Here is a 16,646-nt window from a genome sequence, read left to right as displayed (position 1 = left end):
AGCTTTGTGACCAAAGACTGGCTGGGTGACGATGAGGCAGACAAGAGAAGAGCCCATTTCTTGACCAGCTGTGGCTCGAAAACATACGCTTTAATGAAAGACCTGCTGGCACCTGAAAAACCAGCAAGCAAGTCGTTTGAGGAGTTGAGCACACTGGTGAGAGACCACCTGAAGCCAGCGAGCAGCCTACACATGGTCAGACACAGGTTCTACAACTACAGACGCTGTGTGGGCCAAAGCATACCCGACTTCGTGGCGGAACTTCGGAGGCTGGCTAGTTCATGTGAGTTCCCCGATGAACTAAGGAGAGAAGTACTGAGACTTTTTTATTGAAGGAATAGACCACGCAGGCATATTCCGAAAGCTTAGAGACTAAGAACTTGACTCTAGAGGCAGCAGCACTGGTCGCACAGAAGTTCTTTGCAGGCGAAGAAGAAACTAGGCTGATCTATACTTGGGGCACGACAACCAACGAGGCATCGGAACAAGGTGTTCACATTGTGAAACAAACCGCTACCCCCACACACAAAGGCAGGAGAGCAGGCCTTCAACAGCAGACAGTGGTGCCAGAAGCCATCAAAATCAAGGGCCACGTGAATGGCTACCTCATCAACCCACAATGCAAGCAATCAACAACAGATGAGGGAAGCTCAAGGGGGATCAGCCAGACGCAGCTCATCCTTCGGAAACAATGGAAACGGTCTGTGTTGGAGATGTTGGGGAAGGCACTCAACCAGGGTGTGTCGATTTCAGCATGCCGTTTGCAGAAACTGCAACTACACAGGGCATCTGGCTCACGTGCCGAAAAACAGCAACTCGGCTGGTATACAAATCGGAAGGGTCGGAAAGCGGACCAGAAGACGGTTGGAACAGTGCATGGGATGCCGAGGTACAGCGGGTTAACATGATCAATGTCCACTGTTCTTACACCAAGACTCCTCCAATTATGATGAGGGTTCGACTCAATGGGATACCCGTCAACATGGAACTGGACACGGGGGCCAGTCAATCCCTCATGAGCATTCAACAATTTGAACAGCTATGGCCGCACAAAAGTAACAGCAAAACTCACAAAGATCGACACCAAACTAAGGACCTATACTAAAGAAATCGGCCCAGTCCTTGGCAGCGCCATGTGCTCGGTCACACACAAAGGGATGATGAACCGACTCTGTGGATTGTCCCCGGGGATCTCCCAGCCCTGTTGGGGAGAAGCTAGTTAGCAGAACTTAATTGGAAATGGGATGATGTTCACGCCATGTCGTCAGATGAACGGACCTCCTGCTCAACAGTTCTAAGCTGTTTTGAACATCTTTCTGCCAGGTGTGGGCACCTTCAAAGGGGCTAAAGTTAGAATCTACATCACAAAGAATGCCAGACTGGTCCATCACAAGGCTAGAGCTGTGCCCTATGTGATGAGGGAAAAGATTGAAAACGAACTGGACCGGCTTCTGTGGGAAGGCATAATTTCTCTTTCTCCTGTGGAATTCAGCGACTGGGCAAGCCCCATCATCCCCATCATAAAGCCTGATGGATCCGTGCGAATCTGTGGGGATTACAAGTCTGCCATAAACAGAGGGGTCTCCCTACAGGACCAATACCCGCTGCCCAGAGCGGAGGACCAATTTGCCACGTTGGCTGGAGGAAAACTTTTCTCGCAACTTGACCCCTCATCTGCGTATATGACGCAAGAACTGACCGAAGAGCCTCAGCTACGCACTACCATCAACACACATAGAGGCCTTTTTGTGTACAATCAATGCCCATTCGGCATCAGGTCGGCAGCTGCTATATTCCAGCGCAACATGGAAAGTCTGCTCAAGTCTATCCCGGGGACTGTTGCGTTTCAAGATGACATACTCATCACTGGCAGGGACACCAACTCTCGTCTCCGCAATCTTGAAGTACTAAGTCGATTGGATCGGGTAGGCCTAAGAGTTAAGAAATCCAAGTGTCTGTCTCTTGCGCCTGAGGTTGAATTTTTGAGCAGAAGGATTGCCGCTGATGGAATCCACCCAACCGAATCCGAAACCGAAGCGATTCGCCTGGCACCCAGGCCCCGGAATGTCTCGGAACTGCGCGCCTTTCTCGGGCTAATCAATTACTTTGGGAACTTTATGCAGAACTTGAGCATGCTGCTGGAGCGCCTCCACGTGCTACTCAAAGGGGTGCGATTGGTTTTGGGGGGACGCCCAAGAATGTGCCTTCAATAAGGCACGCAACCACCTATGTTCCAAGAGTGTTTTAGCCTTTTTTGACCCAGGTAAAAAGTTAGTTCTTGCATGTGATGTGTCAGCGTATGGGGTAGAGTCAATGATGCAGGTAAATTGCAGCCCGTTGCTTATGCCTCCAGGTCACTTTCGCAGGCGGTATGGTTGAGAAGGAGGCGCTCGCATGCATGTACGCTGTCAAAAAGATGCACCAATACCTTTTTCGGGGCCAAGTTCGCATTAGAAACCGACCACAAACCCCTCGCGTCCCTATTATCCGAGTGCAAGGCAATCCACGCCAACGCCTCGGCGCGCATTCAGCGGTGGGCACTCATGCTGGCGGCTTACGACTACACGATAAGCCACAGACCAGGCAAAGACAACGGTGCCGAAGCGCTTGGCAGGCTACCCCTGACGACCACAGAAGGGTCCGACGAACAGGACTGAGATGGTCATGGCAATCAATGCCTTTGAATCCACAGGTTCGCCCTTGACGGCTTGCCTATTCAGAGCCTGGACGACCAGCGACCCCACATCGCGATGCCTGCCCCGAGGAGGTTAAACCCTCCCATAGGCGCATACATGAACTCTCACTATACAATCAGACTGCCTGATGTGGGGTAGCAGAGTAGTTATGCCCTTACGAGGCAGAGGGGCATTGTCCGGGAGCTCCATCACGAGCACCCGGGGATCGTCCTTATGAAGGCCATAGCCAGATCTCATGTCTGGTGGCGTGGCATTGGCGCAGACTTTGAGCTCTGCGTCTGTCAGTGCACCATTTGTGCCCAACTCAGTAATGCCCCCAGGGAGGCCCCCCTAAGCCCCTGGCCCACCAAACCATGGTCGCAGGTGCATGTAGACTATGCGGGCCCATTCATGGGCAAAATGTTCCTCATAGTCATTGATGCATTTTCAAAATGGATCGAGTGCACCATTTTAAACTCGAGCACCACCTCCACCACTGTGGAGAGCCTTAGAACCATGTTTGCAACGCACGGCATTCCTGACATATTGGTCAGTGATAATGGTCCGTGCTTCAGCAGCGCAGAATTTCACGATTTTATAGTTGACCACGGTATAAATCACATTAAGATGGCACCTTTCAAGCTGGCCTCCAATGGCCAGGTGGAGCGAGTAGTGCAGATCATTAAACAAAGCATGCTCAGAATCCAAGGTCCCACGCTGCAGAGCCACCTGTCGCGACTGCTGCTGGCATACACATCTCGTCCGCATTCGTTGACTGGGGTTCCCCCCGCACAACTGTTGATGAAACGAACCTTAAAGACCAGGCTCTCGTTAATCCTCCCAGACATGCATGAAATTGTTGAGGCTAAGCGTCAAAAGCTAACTGAGTACCATGAGCGAAATTCGAGGGGGAGGTGGAATGAGATAGGGGACAAAGTGTTTGTGCTAAACAATGGCCAGGGTCCCAAATGGCTTGCAGGGACAGTAACAAACAGAGGGAAACAGGCTACTGGTTGTACAAATGGACAATGGCCAAACCTGCCATGTCGACCAAGTAAAAAGTAGATTCACTGATAACACTGAAGAACCAGAGGCAGACTACAATGTGGAGCTCACACCACACCTGGTGGACAAACAGGTGGAACAACCTGAGGAAAGGGCTGTCGAGGAAAGGGCAGTCTCAACAGACAGCCCAGGCGAGATACCAGCAATCACACCGACTGAAAAACAGGCACCACGGCAAACAACTGAAACACAACTAAAACGCTCCACGCAAGAGCGCAGACCACCTGAGAGACTGAATCTATAAAGGCAATAAGACCTTGAGGGAGGGTGATGTCATGTATCTCTCATTACTGTATATAACTCTCTTACCATGCTATACATGACTAACTGGATATGACCTGTAACAATAAACATACCTTACCACCAGGGGTGCACTTGCAGGAGACACTCCATACATGTCCTACTGAGGTATATAAAGGAAGGCCTCTGGCAAGTGTGGCACTGGAGAGCTGGAATTAAAGGTGCAGGTCCTGAGTGACCTGGACTTCAGCATATGCCTCGTGTAAGTCAGTACATTAGAGTCAGGACTTAAGTGTCCTCTACCGTAAAGACTGATACAAAATATTTGTTCAGAGTTTCTGCCATCTCCATGTTCCCCATTACTAATTCTCCGGTAGTGTCCTCTAAGGGACCAACATTTACTCTAGCCACTTTTTTTTTTTTTTCTTTTTTATATACCTATAGAAACTCTTGCTATCTGTTTTTATATTTCGAGCTCCGTACCGGGTCCCTTGTTTTTTGTGGTGTGTATATATAATCAATGTAGGGGGTTTGATTAAAAAGTTTGCAGATGATACAAAAAATAGCCATGTGGATAATAGTGAAGAAAGCTGTAGGCTGCAGGAAAATATCAATGGACTGGTCAGGTTGGCAGAAACAAGCAAATGGAATTCAATCCAGAGAAGTGTGAAGTAATGCATTTGGGGAGGTGAACAAGGCAAGGGAATACAAAATAAATGATAGGAGATACTGAGAAGTATAGAGGAAAAGAGACCTTTGAGTGCATGTCCACAGATCCCTGAAAGTAGCAGGACGAGTAGATAAAGAAAGACTGATTTATATAGCCACCTTTTGCAACCACCGGATGTCTCCAAGCACTTTACAGCCAAATAAATACTTTTGGAGCGTTGTTACTGTTGTAATGTACTAATAAATAAGGTGATTAAGAAGGCATATGGGATACTTCCCTTTATTAGCCAAGGCATAGAATACAAGAGCAGAGAGATAATGCTTTGCTTGAATTGTATAAAACATTAGTTAGGCTACAGCTTAGAATAGTGCATACAATTCTGGCCACCACATGACAGGAAGGATGTGATTACACGAGAGAGGGTACAGAGGAGATTTACAAGGATGTTGCCAGGACTGTAACATTTTAGCTATGAGGAAAGATTGGATAAGCTGAGGTTGTTATCTTTCGAACAGAAGAGGTTGAGGGGAGACTTAATTGAGGGTCCTAGATAGTGGATAGGACGAACCTATTTCCTTTAGCAGAGAGATCAATACCAGGGGGCATAGATTTAAAGTCATTGGTAGTAGAATTAGAGGGAGGTTGAGGGGAATGTTTCCTCCCCCGCCCCCCCCCCCCACCAGAGGATTGTGGGGGCTGGAACTCTATGCCTGAAAGGGTGGGAGAGGCAGAAACCCTCACCACATTTAACAAGTACCTGGATGTGCCGTAACCTAAAAGGCTGTGGGATTAGACTGGATAGCGTTTTTTTTCGGCCGGCACAGACATCATGAGCCAAATAGCTTCCTTCTGTGCCGTAAATTTCTATGATTCTTTGGCCTGCATGTCATAGAAACATAGAAAATAGGTGCAGGAGTAGGCCATTCGGCCCTTCGAGCCTGCACCACCATTCAATATGATCGTGGCTGATCGTGCAACTTCAGTACCCCATTCCTGCTTTCTCTCCATACCCCTTGATCCCTTTAGCCTTAAGGGCCACGTCTAACTCCCTTTTGAATATATCTAATGAACTGGCCTCAACAACTTCAATTTCAGAGGACTAAACCATGAGGGAAAAATTGGTGAAACTGGGGCTCTTCAGGGGATTTCATGGAAGCTTACATGATGTGAATTACTCAAGGCATATCTGGAGCAGTGCATCAAGTTTGGGTGGTATGGTTAGACAAGGTGCATAGTTTCAAACTGGAATCAGGTTCCAGGTCGCGTACTGGAGTGAAACGTGCTGAGAGTTTGGGGGTGTGCGGGTTATAAGGAAAGAGAATATTTGTTGAAATGAGCACAAATGGACTGAATGGCCACTCTCATCTCTTTAATCTTGTAACGTTGACACATGTGCACTTGCAGTAGAATTTACTAGATAAGTCAGAATTGGGAACACTTTTTTTTCTTTTTTTCCTTTCCCGAGCCCCTGAGTGTTGAGGTCAATTGTAGGTCTACTGTCAGTCCAGCTGAGATTAGTGAATTCATCATGGACCAAGTATTAAAGCTGGTACCTTCCTATTCGGATTAAGACGGATTACAAAAGTTTCTATAGATATGTAAAGAGAAAAAGGTTAGTAAAGACAAACGTAGGTCCCCTGCAGTCAGAATCAGGGGAAGTCATAACGGGGAACAAAGAAATGGCAGACCAATTGAACAAGTACTTTGGTTCGGTATTCACTAAGGAGGACACAAACAAACTTCCGGATATAAAAGGGGTCAGAGGGTCTAGTAAGGAGGAGGAACTGAGGGAAATCCTTATTAGTCGGGAAATTGTGTTGGGGAAATTGATGGGATTGAAGGCCGATAAATCCCCAGGGCCTGATGGACTGCATCCCAGAGTACTTAAGGAGGTGGCCTTGGAAATAGTGGATGCATTGACAGTCATTTTCCAACATTCCATTGACTCTGGATCAGTTCCTATGGAGTGGAGGGTAGCCAATGTAACCCCACTTTTTTTTAAAAAGGAAGGAGAGAAAACAGGGAATTATAGACCGGTCAGCCTGACATCGGTAGTGGGTAAAATGATGGAATCAATTATTAAGGATGTCATAGCAGTGCATTTGGAAAGAAGTAATATGATGGGTCCAAGTCAGCATGGATTTGTGAAAGGGAAATCATGCTTGACAAATCTTCTGGAATTTTTTGAGGATGTTTTCAGTAGAGTGGACAAGGGAGAACCAGTTGATGTGGTATATTTGGATTTTCAGAAGGTTTTCGACAAGGTCTCACACAAGAGATTAATGTGCAAAGTTAAAGCACATGGGATTGGGGGTAGTGTGCTGACATGGATTGAGAACTGGTTGTCAGACAGGAAGCAAAGAGTAGGAGTAAATGGGTACTTTTCAGAATGGCAGGCAGTGACTAGTGTGGTACCGCAAGGTTCTGTGCTGGGGCCCCAGCTGTTTACATTGTACATTAATGATTTAGACGAGGGGATTAAATGTAGTATCTCCAAATTTGCGGATGACACTAAGTTGGGTGGCAGTGTGAGCTGCGAGGAGGATGCTATGAGGCTGCAGAGCGACTTGGATAGGTTAGGTGAGTGGGCAAATGCATGGCAGATGAAGTATAATGTGGATAAATGTGAGGTTATCCACTTTGGTGGTAAAAACAGAGACAGACTATTATCTGAATGGTGACAGATTAGGAAAAGGGGAGGTGCAAAGAGACCTGGGTGTCATGGTACATCAGTCATTGAAGATTGGCATGCAGGTACAGCAGGCGGTTAAGAAAGCAAATGGCATGTTGGCCTTCATAGCGAGGGGATTTGAGTACAGGGGCAGGGAGGTGTTGCTACAATTGTACAGGGCCTTGGTGAGGCCACACCTGGAGTATTGTGTACAGTTTTGGTCATATAACCTGAGGAAGGACATTCTTGCTATTGAGGGAGTGCAGCGAAGGTTCACCAGACTGATTCCCGGGATGGCGGGACTGACCTGTCAAGAAAGACTGGATCAACTGGGCTTGTATTCACTGGAGTTCAGAAGAATGAGAGGGGACCTCATAGAAACTTTTAAAATTCTGACGGGGTTAGACAGGTTAGATGCAGGAAGAATGTTCCCAATGTTGGGGATGTCCAGAACCAGGGGACACAGTCTAAGGATACGGGGGAAGCCATTTAGGACCGAGATGAGGAGGAATTTCTTCACCCAGAGAGTGGTGAACCTGTGGAATTCTTTACCTCAGAAAGTTGTTGAGGCCAATTCACTAAATATATTCAAAAAAGAGTTAGATGAAGTCCTTACTACTAGGGGAATCAAGGGGTATAGTGAGAAAGCAGGAATGGGGTACTGAAGTTGCATGTTCAGCCATGAACTCATTGAATGGCGGTGCAGGCTAGAAGGGCCGAATGGCCTACTCCTGCACCTATTTTCTATGTTTCTATCTTTCTATTCTGTGTGGCTCAACTAACTGCTGGAGAGGGACTCGAATATTTTAATTTTAAAAGCTGATGTCCTGAAGCATGCTGCTATCTCGACTAGAAATTCTAAATCTTTGCTTTGGAAAAATGTACAGCATTTTTGAAAAGTTAACACCACGTTTCATCCTTTTTCTTTTCTTAGGATGTTTGAGCTTACTTGCAATTTACCTACAGAGAAAGATCTCAAAATTTCACTTTATGATTTTGATCTGTTGACACGTGATGAAAAGGTGGGAGAGACGATTATTGACCTGGAAAACAGACTTTTATCGCGCTTCGGAGCTTCTTCCGGATTGCCTCAGTCATACTCTCTGTAAGTACACAAGATATCAAAGAGATTTCTACAGTTATCTACTTTATTTTGTATTTTTACCTGTTCACACTCTTCCCTGTTACTCCCTTCCTCAAATATGGTTCCAAAGGTTCAAGCAGCCCTCTGGGTTCTGCTGTGCTGTGTTCCATTGGCTATGCTCATGGGTAGTCACTTGGATGAAATACCAGTTCTTCCCTTGCCCATGTTCAACATGCACACTCTTCCAACAAGTGTTGTTGGACAGTGATTGTAAGCAAGCCCCGGTGGAATTTTTTTCCCTTTCCTGTCTGGTTACTTGAGTAAACCTACAGGATATCTGTTTTTTAATGGTTAAACATTCTCATTGGCCTACAATGCTCTTCAAAGGTAATTCATTGCATGTAGTAGTTTGAGAAGTTTTGACATGACCTCTTGTCCTTGATCAGATATTCATTATTTTTTTCCCTTTCCTATAATTAATTTGGATGCGACTAACTTAATTGGCTTATTTCAACAGTTCTGGAGTAAATTTATGGCGTGACCAGCTCAAGCCATCCCAGCTGTTGCAGACCTTAGCCAAGATGAAGGGCCTTTCTCCACCTGTCATCTCGAGCAGCAGGATCTCCTACAATGGTCAGGAATACATACTAAGTGAAATTGGTAAGTACTAATGTCTTTCTGTATAGAACAGTAGCAGTAAGACACACTACATGAGATGGGACTGATTCTGAAAAGGGGGTGGGGGGAGAAACATAGAAACATAGAAACATAGAAACATAGAAACATAGAAAATAGGTGCAGGAGTAGGCCATTCGGCCCTTCAAGTCTGCACACCATTCACTATGATCATGGCTGATCATTCCCTCAGTACCCCTTTCCTGCTTTATCTCCATACCCCTTGATCCCCTTAGCCGTAAGGGCTATATCTAACTCCCTCTTGAATATATCCAATGAACTGGCATCAACAACTCAATGCGGCAGGGAATTCCACAGGCTAACAACTCTGAATGAAGAAGTTTCTTCTCCTCTGTCCTAAATGGCCTACCCCTTATCCTTAGACTGTGTCCCCTCGTTTTGGACTTCCCCAACATCGGGAACATTCTTCCTGCATCTAACCTGTCCCGTCCCGTCAGAATCATGTATGTTTCTGAGATCCCCTCTCATCCTTCTAAATTCCAATGTATAACGATCCAGTCTCTCCTCATATGTCAGTCCAGCCATCCTGGGAATCAGTCTGATGAACCTTCACTGCACTCCCTCAACAGCAAGAACGTCCTTTCTCAGATTAGAAGACCAAAATTGAACACTATATTCCAGGTGAGGCCTCACCAAGGCCCTGTACAACTGCAGTAAGACCTCCCTGCTCTTATACTCATCCCCTAGCTATGAAGGCCAACATGCCATTTGCCGCCTTCACCGCGTGCTGTATCTGCATGCCCACTTTCAGTGACTGATGAACCATGATACCCAGGTCTCGTTGCACCTCCCCTTTTCCTAATCTGCCGCCATTCAGATGATCTGCCTTCGTGTTTTTGCCCCCAAAATGAATAACCTCACATTTATCCATATTATACTGCATTTGCCCACTCACCTAACCTGTCTAAGTCACCCTGCAGCCTCTTGGCATCCCCCTCAGCTCTCACCGCCACCCAGTTTAGTGTCATCTGCAAACATGGATATATTACACTCCGTTCCTTCATCCAAATCATTGATGTATATTGTAAAGAGCTGGGGTCCCAGCACTGAGCCCTGCGGCACTCCACTACCCACTGCCTGCCATTCTGAAAAGGACCCGTTTATCCCGACTCTCTGCTTCCTGTCTGCCAACCACTTCTCTATCCATGTCAGTATATTATTACCCCCAATACCATGTGCTTTGATTTTGCCTTGTCAAAAGCCTTTTGAAAGTCCAAAAACACCACTTCCACTGGTTCTCCCTTGTCCACTCTACTAGTTACGTCCTCACAAAATTCTAGAAGATTTGTCGAGCATGATTTCCCCTTCATAAAGCCATGCTGACTTGGACCGATCCTGTCACTGCTTTCCAAATGCGCTGCTATTTCATCCTTAATAATTGATTCCAACATTTTCCCCGCCACTGATGTCAGGCTAACCGGTCTATAATTACCCACTTTCTTTCTCTCTCCCTTTTTTTAAAAAGTGGTGTTACATTAGCTACCCTCCAGTCCATAGGAACTGATCCCGAATCAATAGACTGTTGGAAAATGATCACTATTTTTAGGGCCACTTAAGTACTCTGGGATGCAGACTATCCAGTCCTAGGAATTTATCGGCCTTCAATCCCATCAATTTCCCAAACACAATTTCCTGCCTAATAAGGATATCCTTCAGTTCCTCCTTCTCACGGGACCCTCGATCCCCTAGTACTTCTGTAAGGTTATTAGTGAAGACAGATCCAAAGTATTTGTTCAATTGGTCTGCCATTTCTTTGTTCCCCATTATAAATTCACCTGAATCCGACTGCAAGGGACCTACATTTGTCTTCACTAATCTTTTTCTCTTCACACTTCTATAGAATTTTTATGTTCCTGGCAAGCTTCTTCTCGTACTCTATTTTCCCCCTCCTTAATTAAACCCTTTTTCCTGCTCTGCTGAATTCTAAATTTCTCCCAGTCCTCCGGTTTGCTGCTTTTTCTGGCCAATTTATATGCCTCTTCCTTGGATTCAACACTATCCTTAATTTCCCTTGTTAGCCACGGTTGAGCCACCTTCCCCATTTTATTTTTACTCCAGACAGGAATGTACAATTGCTGAAGTTCATCCATGTGATCTTTAAATGTTTGCCATTGCCTATCCACCGTCAACCCTTTAAGTATCATTTGCCAGTCTATTCTAGCCAATTCATGCCTCAAACCATCGAAGTTACCTTTCCTAAAGTTCAGAACCCTAGTTTCTGAATTAACTGTCACTCTCCATCCTAAAAGAATTCTATCATGTTATGGTCACTCTTCCCCAAGGGGTCTCGCACGACAAGATTGCTAATTGGTCCTTTCTCATTACACTTCACCCAGTCTAGGATGGCCAGCTCCCTGGTTGGTTCATCGACGTATTGGTCTAGAAAACTATCCCTTATACACTCCAGGAAATCCTCCTCCACCGCATTGCTACTAGTTTGGTTAGCCCAATCTATATGTAGATTAAAGTTACCCAAGATAACTGCTGTACCTTTTATTGCATGCATCCCTAATTTCTTGTTTGATACTGTCCACAACCTTACTACTACTGTTTGGTGGTCTGTACACAACTCCCACTAGTGTTTTCTGCCCCTTGGTATTCTGCAGCTCCACCCATACCGATACCGTAGTCTGAATTATTCAGCTCCTCCCAAATTGTACAGCATAATTTTTCACAGGAATAATCAGTGAACATTTCTTGTAGTTTTGAGCATCTACTTCTCCTTGTTTAACGAGCCAAATTCACCCACTGTATTAAAAAGCCGTACAGATCAAGAGGTCTCAGAAATCTGATCTCAGCAGAGACTAGGGATGTAACTCAGCAAAGTTAGCTGATTGGAGCCAGGCAGATGTCAAAATTGGCCTTGGCTAGTGCCCCTGGTCAGTTTGAATTCCTGTTCTTGATGACTATCCAGTTATCCCTGCAGGGAAGTGCAGATGTCAGAATGGGATCGGGTTGGACTGTAATGTTCCGTCGCCACCCCCCCCCCACCCCCCCCACCCCCCCCGGCAACCTCGTTCACATTAGCCTGCCAACACACGTCATCTAAGTTTCTATAACTTGGATGAGTTATCTGATGGCTACCAGCATCCTTGAAACTGTACTTCAGCAAGAGGTACCATCTTACAGATGCAAGGAGAAGATAAATCCCAGCAGCTGAAGTGCCCCAACCTAATGCATTTAACACTTGCTGCTCATGCTTTATTGAGTTCATTGGATAATAAATATAGCAAAGTTCTTAACATGTCTCATGGAGGTGATCCCTGCAGCTGTTTCTTGCCTGTCCTGAGTGCTTTTTAAACTAAATTGAATTCCAGTAGCTGCTTTCCATAAATGTGTGAATGAAGGAAAATGTGTGACTTGTATGGTGCTGTGGGAGGATGGGGGGTGAAAAAAAGCAGTTTAGCAGCGTCTTGTAGGCTGACGGTGAATGAGAGCTGTGTCTACAGCAGTATACCAGCTGGGAAAGAAGAGACTGTGTGGCAGCAAGCAATTGGAAGGGAAGGGGAAAATTAGACCAAAGATGCATTCAACAGGAGTTCCAGCAGCATTATTTTGTGCTTTGAATGCACAGCAAATGTACTCGATACCACTTAATGTCTGAAATTGATATCCATGCTACATGCTCATGTCTTCATGTGCTGGTTCAGTAAAATAAAATGATTCTTGAATTCTTAGGCGACATGTTAAAGCGTACAAATTTTGCACAGCTTTTTTGTTGGGTCAAATGGACTGCCCCCTCGACTATAAGGATGAGGACTAAATGTTTGTTTGATACGAGTTGAAGAATGCCAACTCTTGGGTCTTGTCGGCTGACTCTCAGCATTTGAATTCAGTGACTGTCAGACCACCTTGAAGGTGGGACAGGAGTTTGTTCGAACCAGATTGATTGGAGAGCAGCACTGGAGGATGTCGAAAACCCATCAATTGTGCAATATTTTATTCACTGTTGGTTGCACAAGAACTTGAGGCAGAAAGTTTTAAGATGAGATGATTACTGAGGCTTTGTAAACAAAATAGGGATTGAGTCGAAGTGGTCCGTTTTGCTTAATTTTGCAAATTTTGGTGATGCCTGTTGTGGGTGAGTGCATGGTCACTTTTCAATTTGTTGACTCACTGGAGTAATCTGGAGAGTCTGCACCATCCATATTAGTGGTCAACGTCCTCTGGGAAGCAGGAGGGGCAACATTCCATGACTATCAATTATACACCTCAAACTGGAGATGGTTCATTAGGCCCATTGAGAGCGCAGATTTCAGCATTGCTGCAAACCAGTGGTTTTTATTTCCAGTAAAAGAAAAGAAAATTTGAAGGGGTAAAAATAATATACAGGCTATAAAATTAGAGTCTTGAGAAATTGCAGATGAATGCTGAAAATCTTCATGTGGCACTCGTCATTTTAATATCCATTTATTTTATAGCTACTGGCACCAACAGGAATTCCTATGTTTTGAATTCCTGTGTTTTGAATTTTTAACAATGTTTGAAATGCAGATTGATAAAATAAAAGAACAGTTAAAAGTTTGGGGATGAGAGCCTTTGTCATTATCAGTTGAGCCATGGGTGGTGGCAATCTTGTCTTGGGAGTTACAGTTGTGGGTTTAAGCCCCACTCCAGACTTGGTTTAGGCTGGCATGCCAGTGCAGTGCTGAGGGAATGCTGTCTTTCTGATGAGGCAGTGAACCGAAGCCCCGTCTGCCCCCTCGAGTGGTCTTAAGAGCCCATGGTATCATTTAGAATAGTGGTGTTCTCCTGGTGACTTGGCTAACATTTATGCCGCCTGAAGCAATATCACTAAAATAGCTTCTCTGGTCATTTATCTTGGTGCTGTTTATGGGGCCTTGCTGTGTGCAAATTGGCTGCCATACATTACAACAGTGACTACATTTTAAGGTATTTCTTTGGCTTTGAGCTTTAGGCTGTCTGGAGGTTATGAAAGGTGCCATAAAAACACAGGTTCTTTCTAATACTGAAGTCCCTAAAAGGCTCTTTTCAAGTATATTTTAATTTGGAAGTCAGAATTTTGTGGGCTGCAGATTGCCAGAAAATGACCGAGATGGTGTCCAAAATCAAAACATTTGTGCTCTGGAAGGGAGGAGAAGGGGGTGGGGGGTGGGGGGTGGGGGTGCGGTGAGGCAGGGTGGATGGGAGTGAGGGAGAGGGGATGTTTTTGTCAGGATTTTGTCTTTTTTTTTAAATCGCATGCCTTCAGCGCTCCCACACTACCCCTTCAGTAATTTATAAATCTACCACTTGCTGCAAACTGTACTTTCCTTTGTAATAAAGTGATCCACTTTTTGGATATATGTGAAATTGTAGTTATGACCAGCCTTTTTCTCTCTGCATTTCCAATTTGACTCATTGTCTTCACATTTATTGAAGCCTATTTTCTGGGCTGTTTTAAGTTGCCTCTTTTTTTTAAGTTGGTCAGCTTTTGTTAATGTTCACGATGTATATTGAAACTACGATGGGGAACATCTCTGCCATTTGTAGCAAAATCCCTAATACATTATTTAGATGCTGTTTTGATGCTACAAATAGCGAACTGAAGAAATTGCTCTTTTTTTTTTGTCCATAGCTGGCAGTCTCGGCACGAAAGGGTTGGTAACTCTGGTTGGATTTATTCCTAGAGATGGCACATGATCATCCGCCTCTAACCAGGTTCCTGCCATTGATCGCCTGACACAACCATCCTCATGATGCAGTGCCTTCCCACACCAATTGGAAAGTGAATAGACTCTCCATTTGCCCGATGGGGTGATTCTTGATTATTCGTCGAACAGTCTCCCCTTCCCCCCCCTGGCCTTATAACTACTAACTGAAAGTGCTCAAATTTCTTTTTTTAAGAACACCTTTTTATTGGTGCCCTTATAGTTTTTCTCCAGGGTTGCTGGAAGCAGTGAGATTAATATTTAATTTCTGGAGACTGACAATCCTGGCGGGTTGGCAACCCTGGTTACCAATTTTTTTGGGGGGGAAAAGATCATGTTCCTGAAAGGCACAGGTCACGACCTTTCGCCAACACCGTGAAATCTAATTACTGAAATCTTTGTTTATCAAGTAGCCGAGTTAAAATGAATAGGAAGCCGGGCTGTGTTTCTGGGAAACTTCCTGCAAATTCCTTCTCCCTCTTGTGCTTTAGACAAGTTGGTCTGTAAGTGCTTGCTTGGAATGGAGACAGCATCTTGTCAGTAACTTGTTTGCACTCTGGGACAGGGATCATTATCACAGGTGGCAAATGCTGCCACAGTGCCAGTGATATCCAGCCCAATGACCTTTTGTAGTTTGAAGTCGACAGACACCAGTACACATTGGAATAGGGTGCAGCGCTACAGCAATAAAAACATGTCAGTGAACTATAATTTACCCAGTTGCTCCTCTATGAACTTTTGCTCGCTAGGTGACCTGATGTTATCTGCTGCCTTCGCACTTTGAGTTCCTTCTGGTTGTAATTAGACCATTTGGAGGGATATCAATTCAATATAGCACATGGTTTGTTTGGCAGAGATGGCAGGAGCCTTGCTGGCTGGGTATCCAGGTCCTGCATCAGACTGACAAACACTGAAAATGATCTGGACTATCCAGGACTTAACTATTTCTTTTGATGGTAGGTATTGATGTAATTAATGCAGTAGATGAAATGCAAATAGAGGTGATTGCAGTAAGCTGCGGCACATCCAAGCTGCTAGACTCTGTTGGAACATCAATTTTTAAACATTTTGGAAGATGGCTAAGTGGGTCTCTGCCTGTATATACAGGCCCTTGGTTTCACTATTGAGGCTGATCCACAGTTCAAGCTTTTAAATGTTTTTGTTCTTGTACATCCAAAAATCTGACGCGGTTGAAATTTATAGTTTAATATGTACATCCTGATGTCAAATCTAAATATCTTCCAGCATCAGGCAGGTGTGTAATTCTAAACTACCAAATGACTTTATTTAATGCACTGTTACAGAATTAACCTTACTGATTCTAAAGTTTTACCATAACCGTTTGAAATCGGCCCTACTTCACAGCAGCAGAATAAATGGACTGTTACAAATTTGTACCAAGTAATATCAGCTGTGTAGAAATCTTGATCTAAATAGAGCATTTCTTGTTGAGCCTACTAATGTATTTGAGTTGAATAACTAACTACAAGATTGTAACTGCAGTAAATTAAAAGTATCTTTACAAAAACTGTAATGTTTTAAATATCCCCTAATCTTGGGAAAATTTGGAATTTATTTTTAAAATTGAACTTTATGACCAATCTCTGCTTTTTTAATTTTTACCCCAAGAATTAAAATATAATTTCTGTTGCTTTGAATCCTACTTGTCCCAATTTCTGAATAATCCCAAGGATATGGTTGAATGGCATTGAATGCAAGAGACATTATCCTTTCAAGAACTATTCATCTCTACCTTAAATCATTTGTTTATATTTAGGAACTGAACAAGCACTTAGAATTCAACATCGAGCTTAAAAAAAATCACTTAACAGAACACTTATAAACAGGAACCAAATGTGATCTCTTGCTCAGCCATTGTAGTATCAAGTTAATT

The 16,646-nt window shown here is 44.5% G+C and overlaps 1 protein-coding gene across 1 annotated transcript in view; it reads left to right on the top strand.

Moving 5' to 3' along the window:
* The window catches only part of LOC139260334 (myoferlin-like), a 301,635-nt gene that overhangs the window by 187,360 nt on the left and 97,629 nt on the right, over nucleotides 1-16,646 (top strand). Inside the window, exons 46-47 of the mRNA XM_070876822.1 lie at nucleotides 8,256-8,426; nucleotides 8,923-9,065. Coding sequence (XP_070732923.1) covers nucleotides 8,256-8,426; nucleotides 8,923-9,065 — 314 coding nt within the window. The remainder of the gene's footprint in view (nucleotides 1-8,255; nucleotides 8,427-8,922; nucleotides 9,066-16,646) is intronic.

The sequence above is a fragment of the Pristiophorus japonicus genome, chromosome 3, assembly GCF_044704955.1.
Source record: "Pristiophorus japonicus isolate sPriJap1 chromosome 3, sPriJap1.hap1, whole genome shotgun sequence".
NCBI lineage: Eukaryota > Metazoa > Chordata > Chondrichthyes > Pristiophoridae > Pristiophorus > Pristiophorus japonicus.
This window is presented reverse-complemented; position numbering and strand designations above follow the sequence as displayed.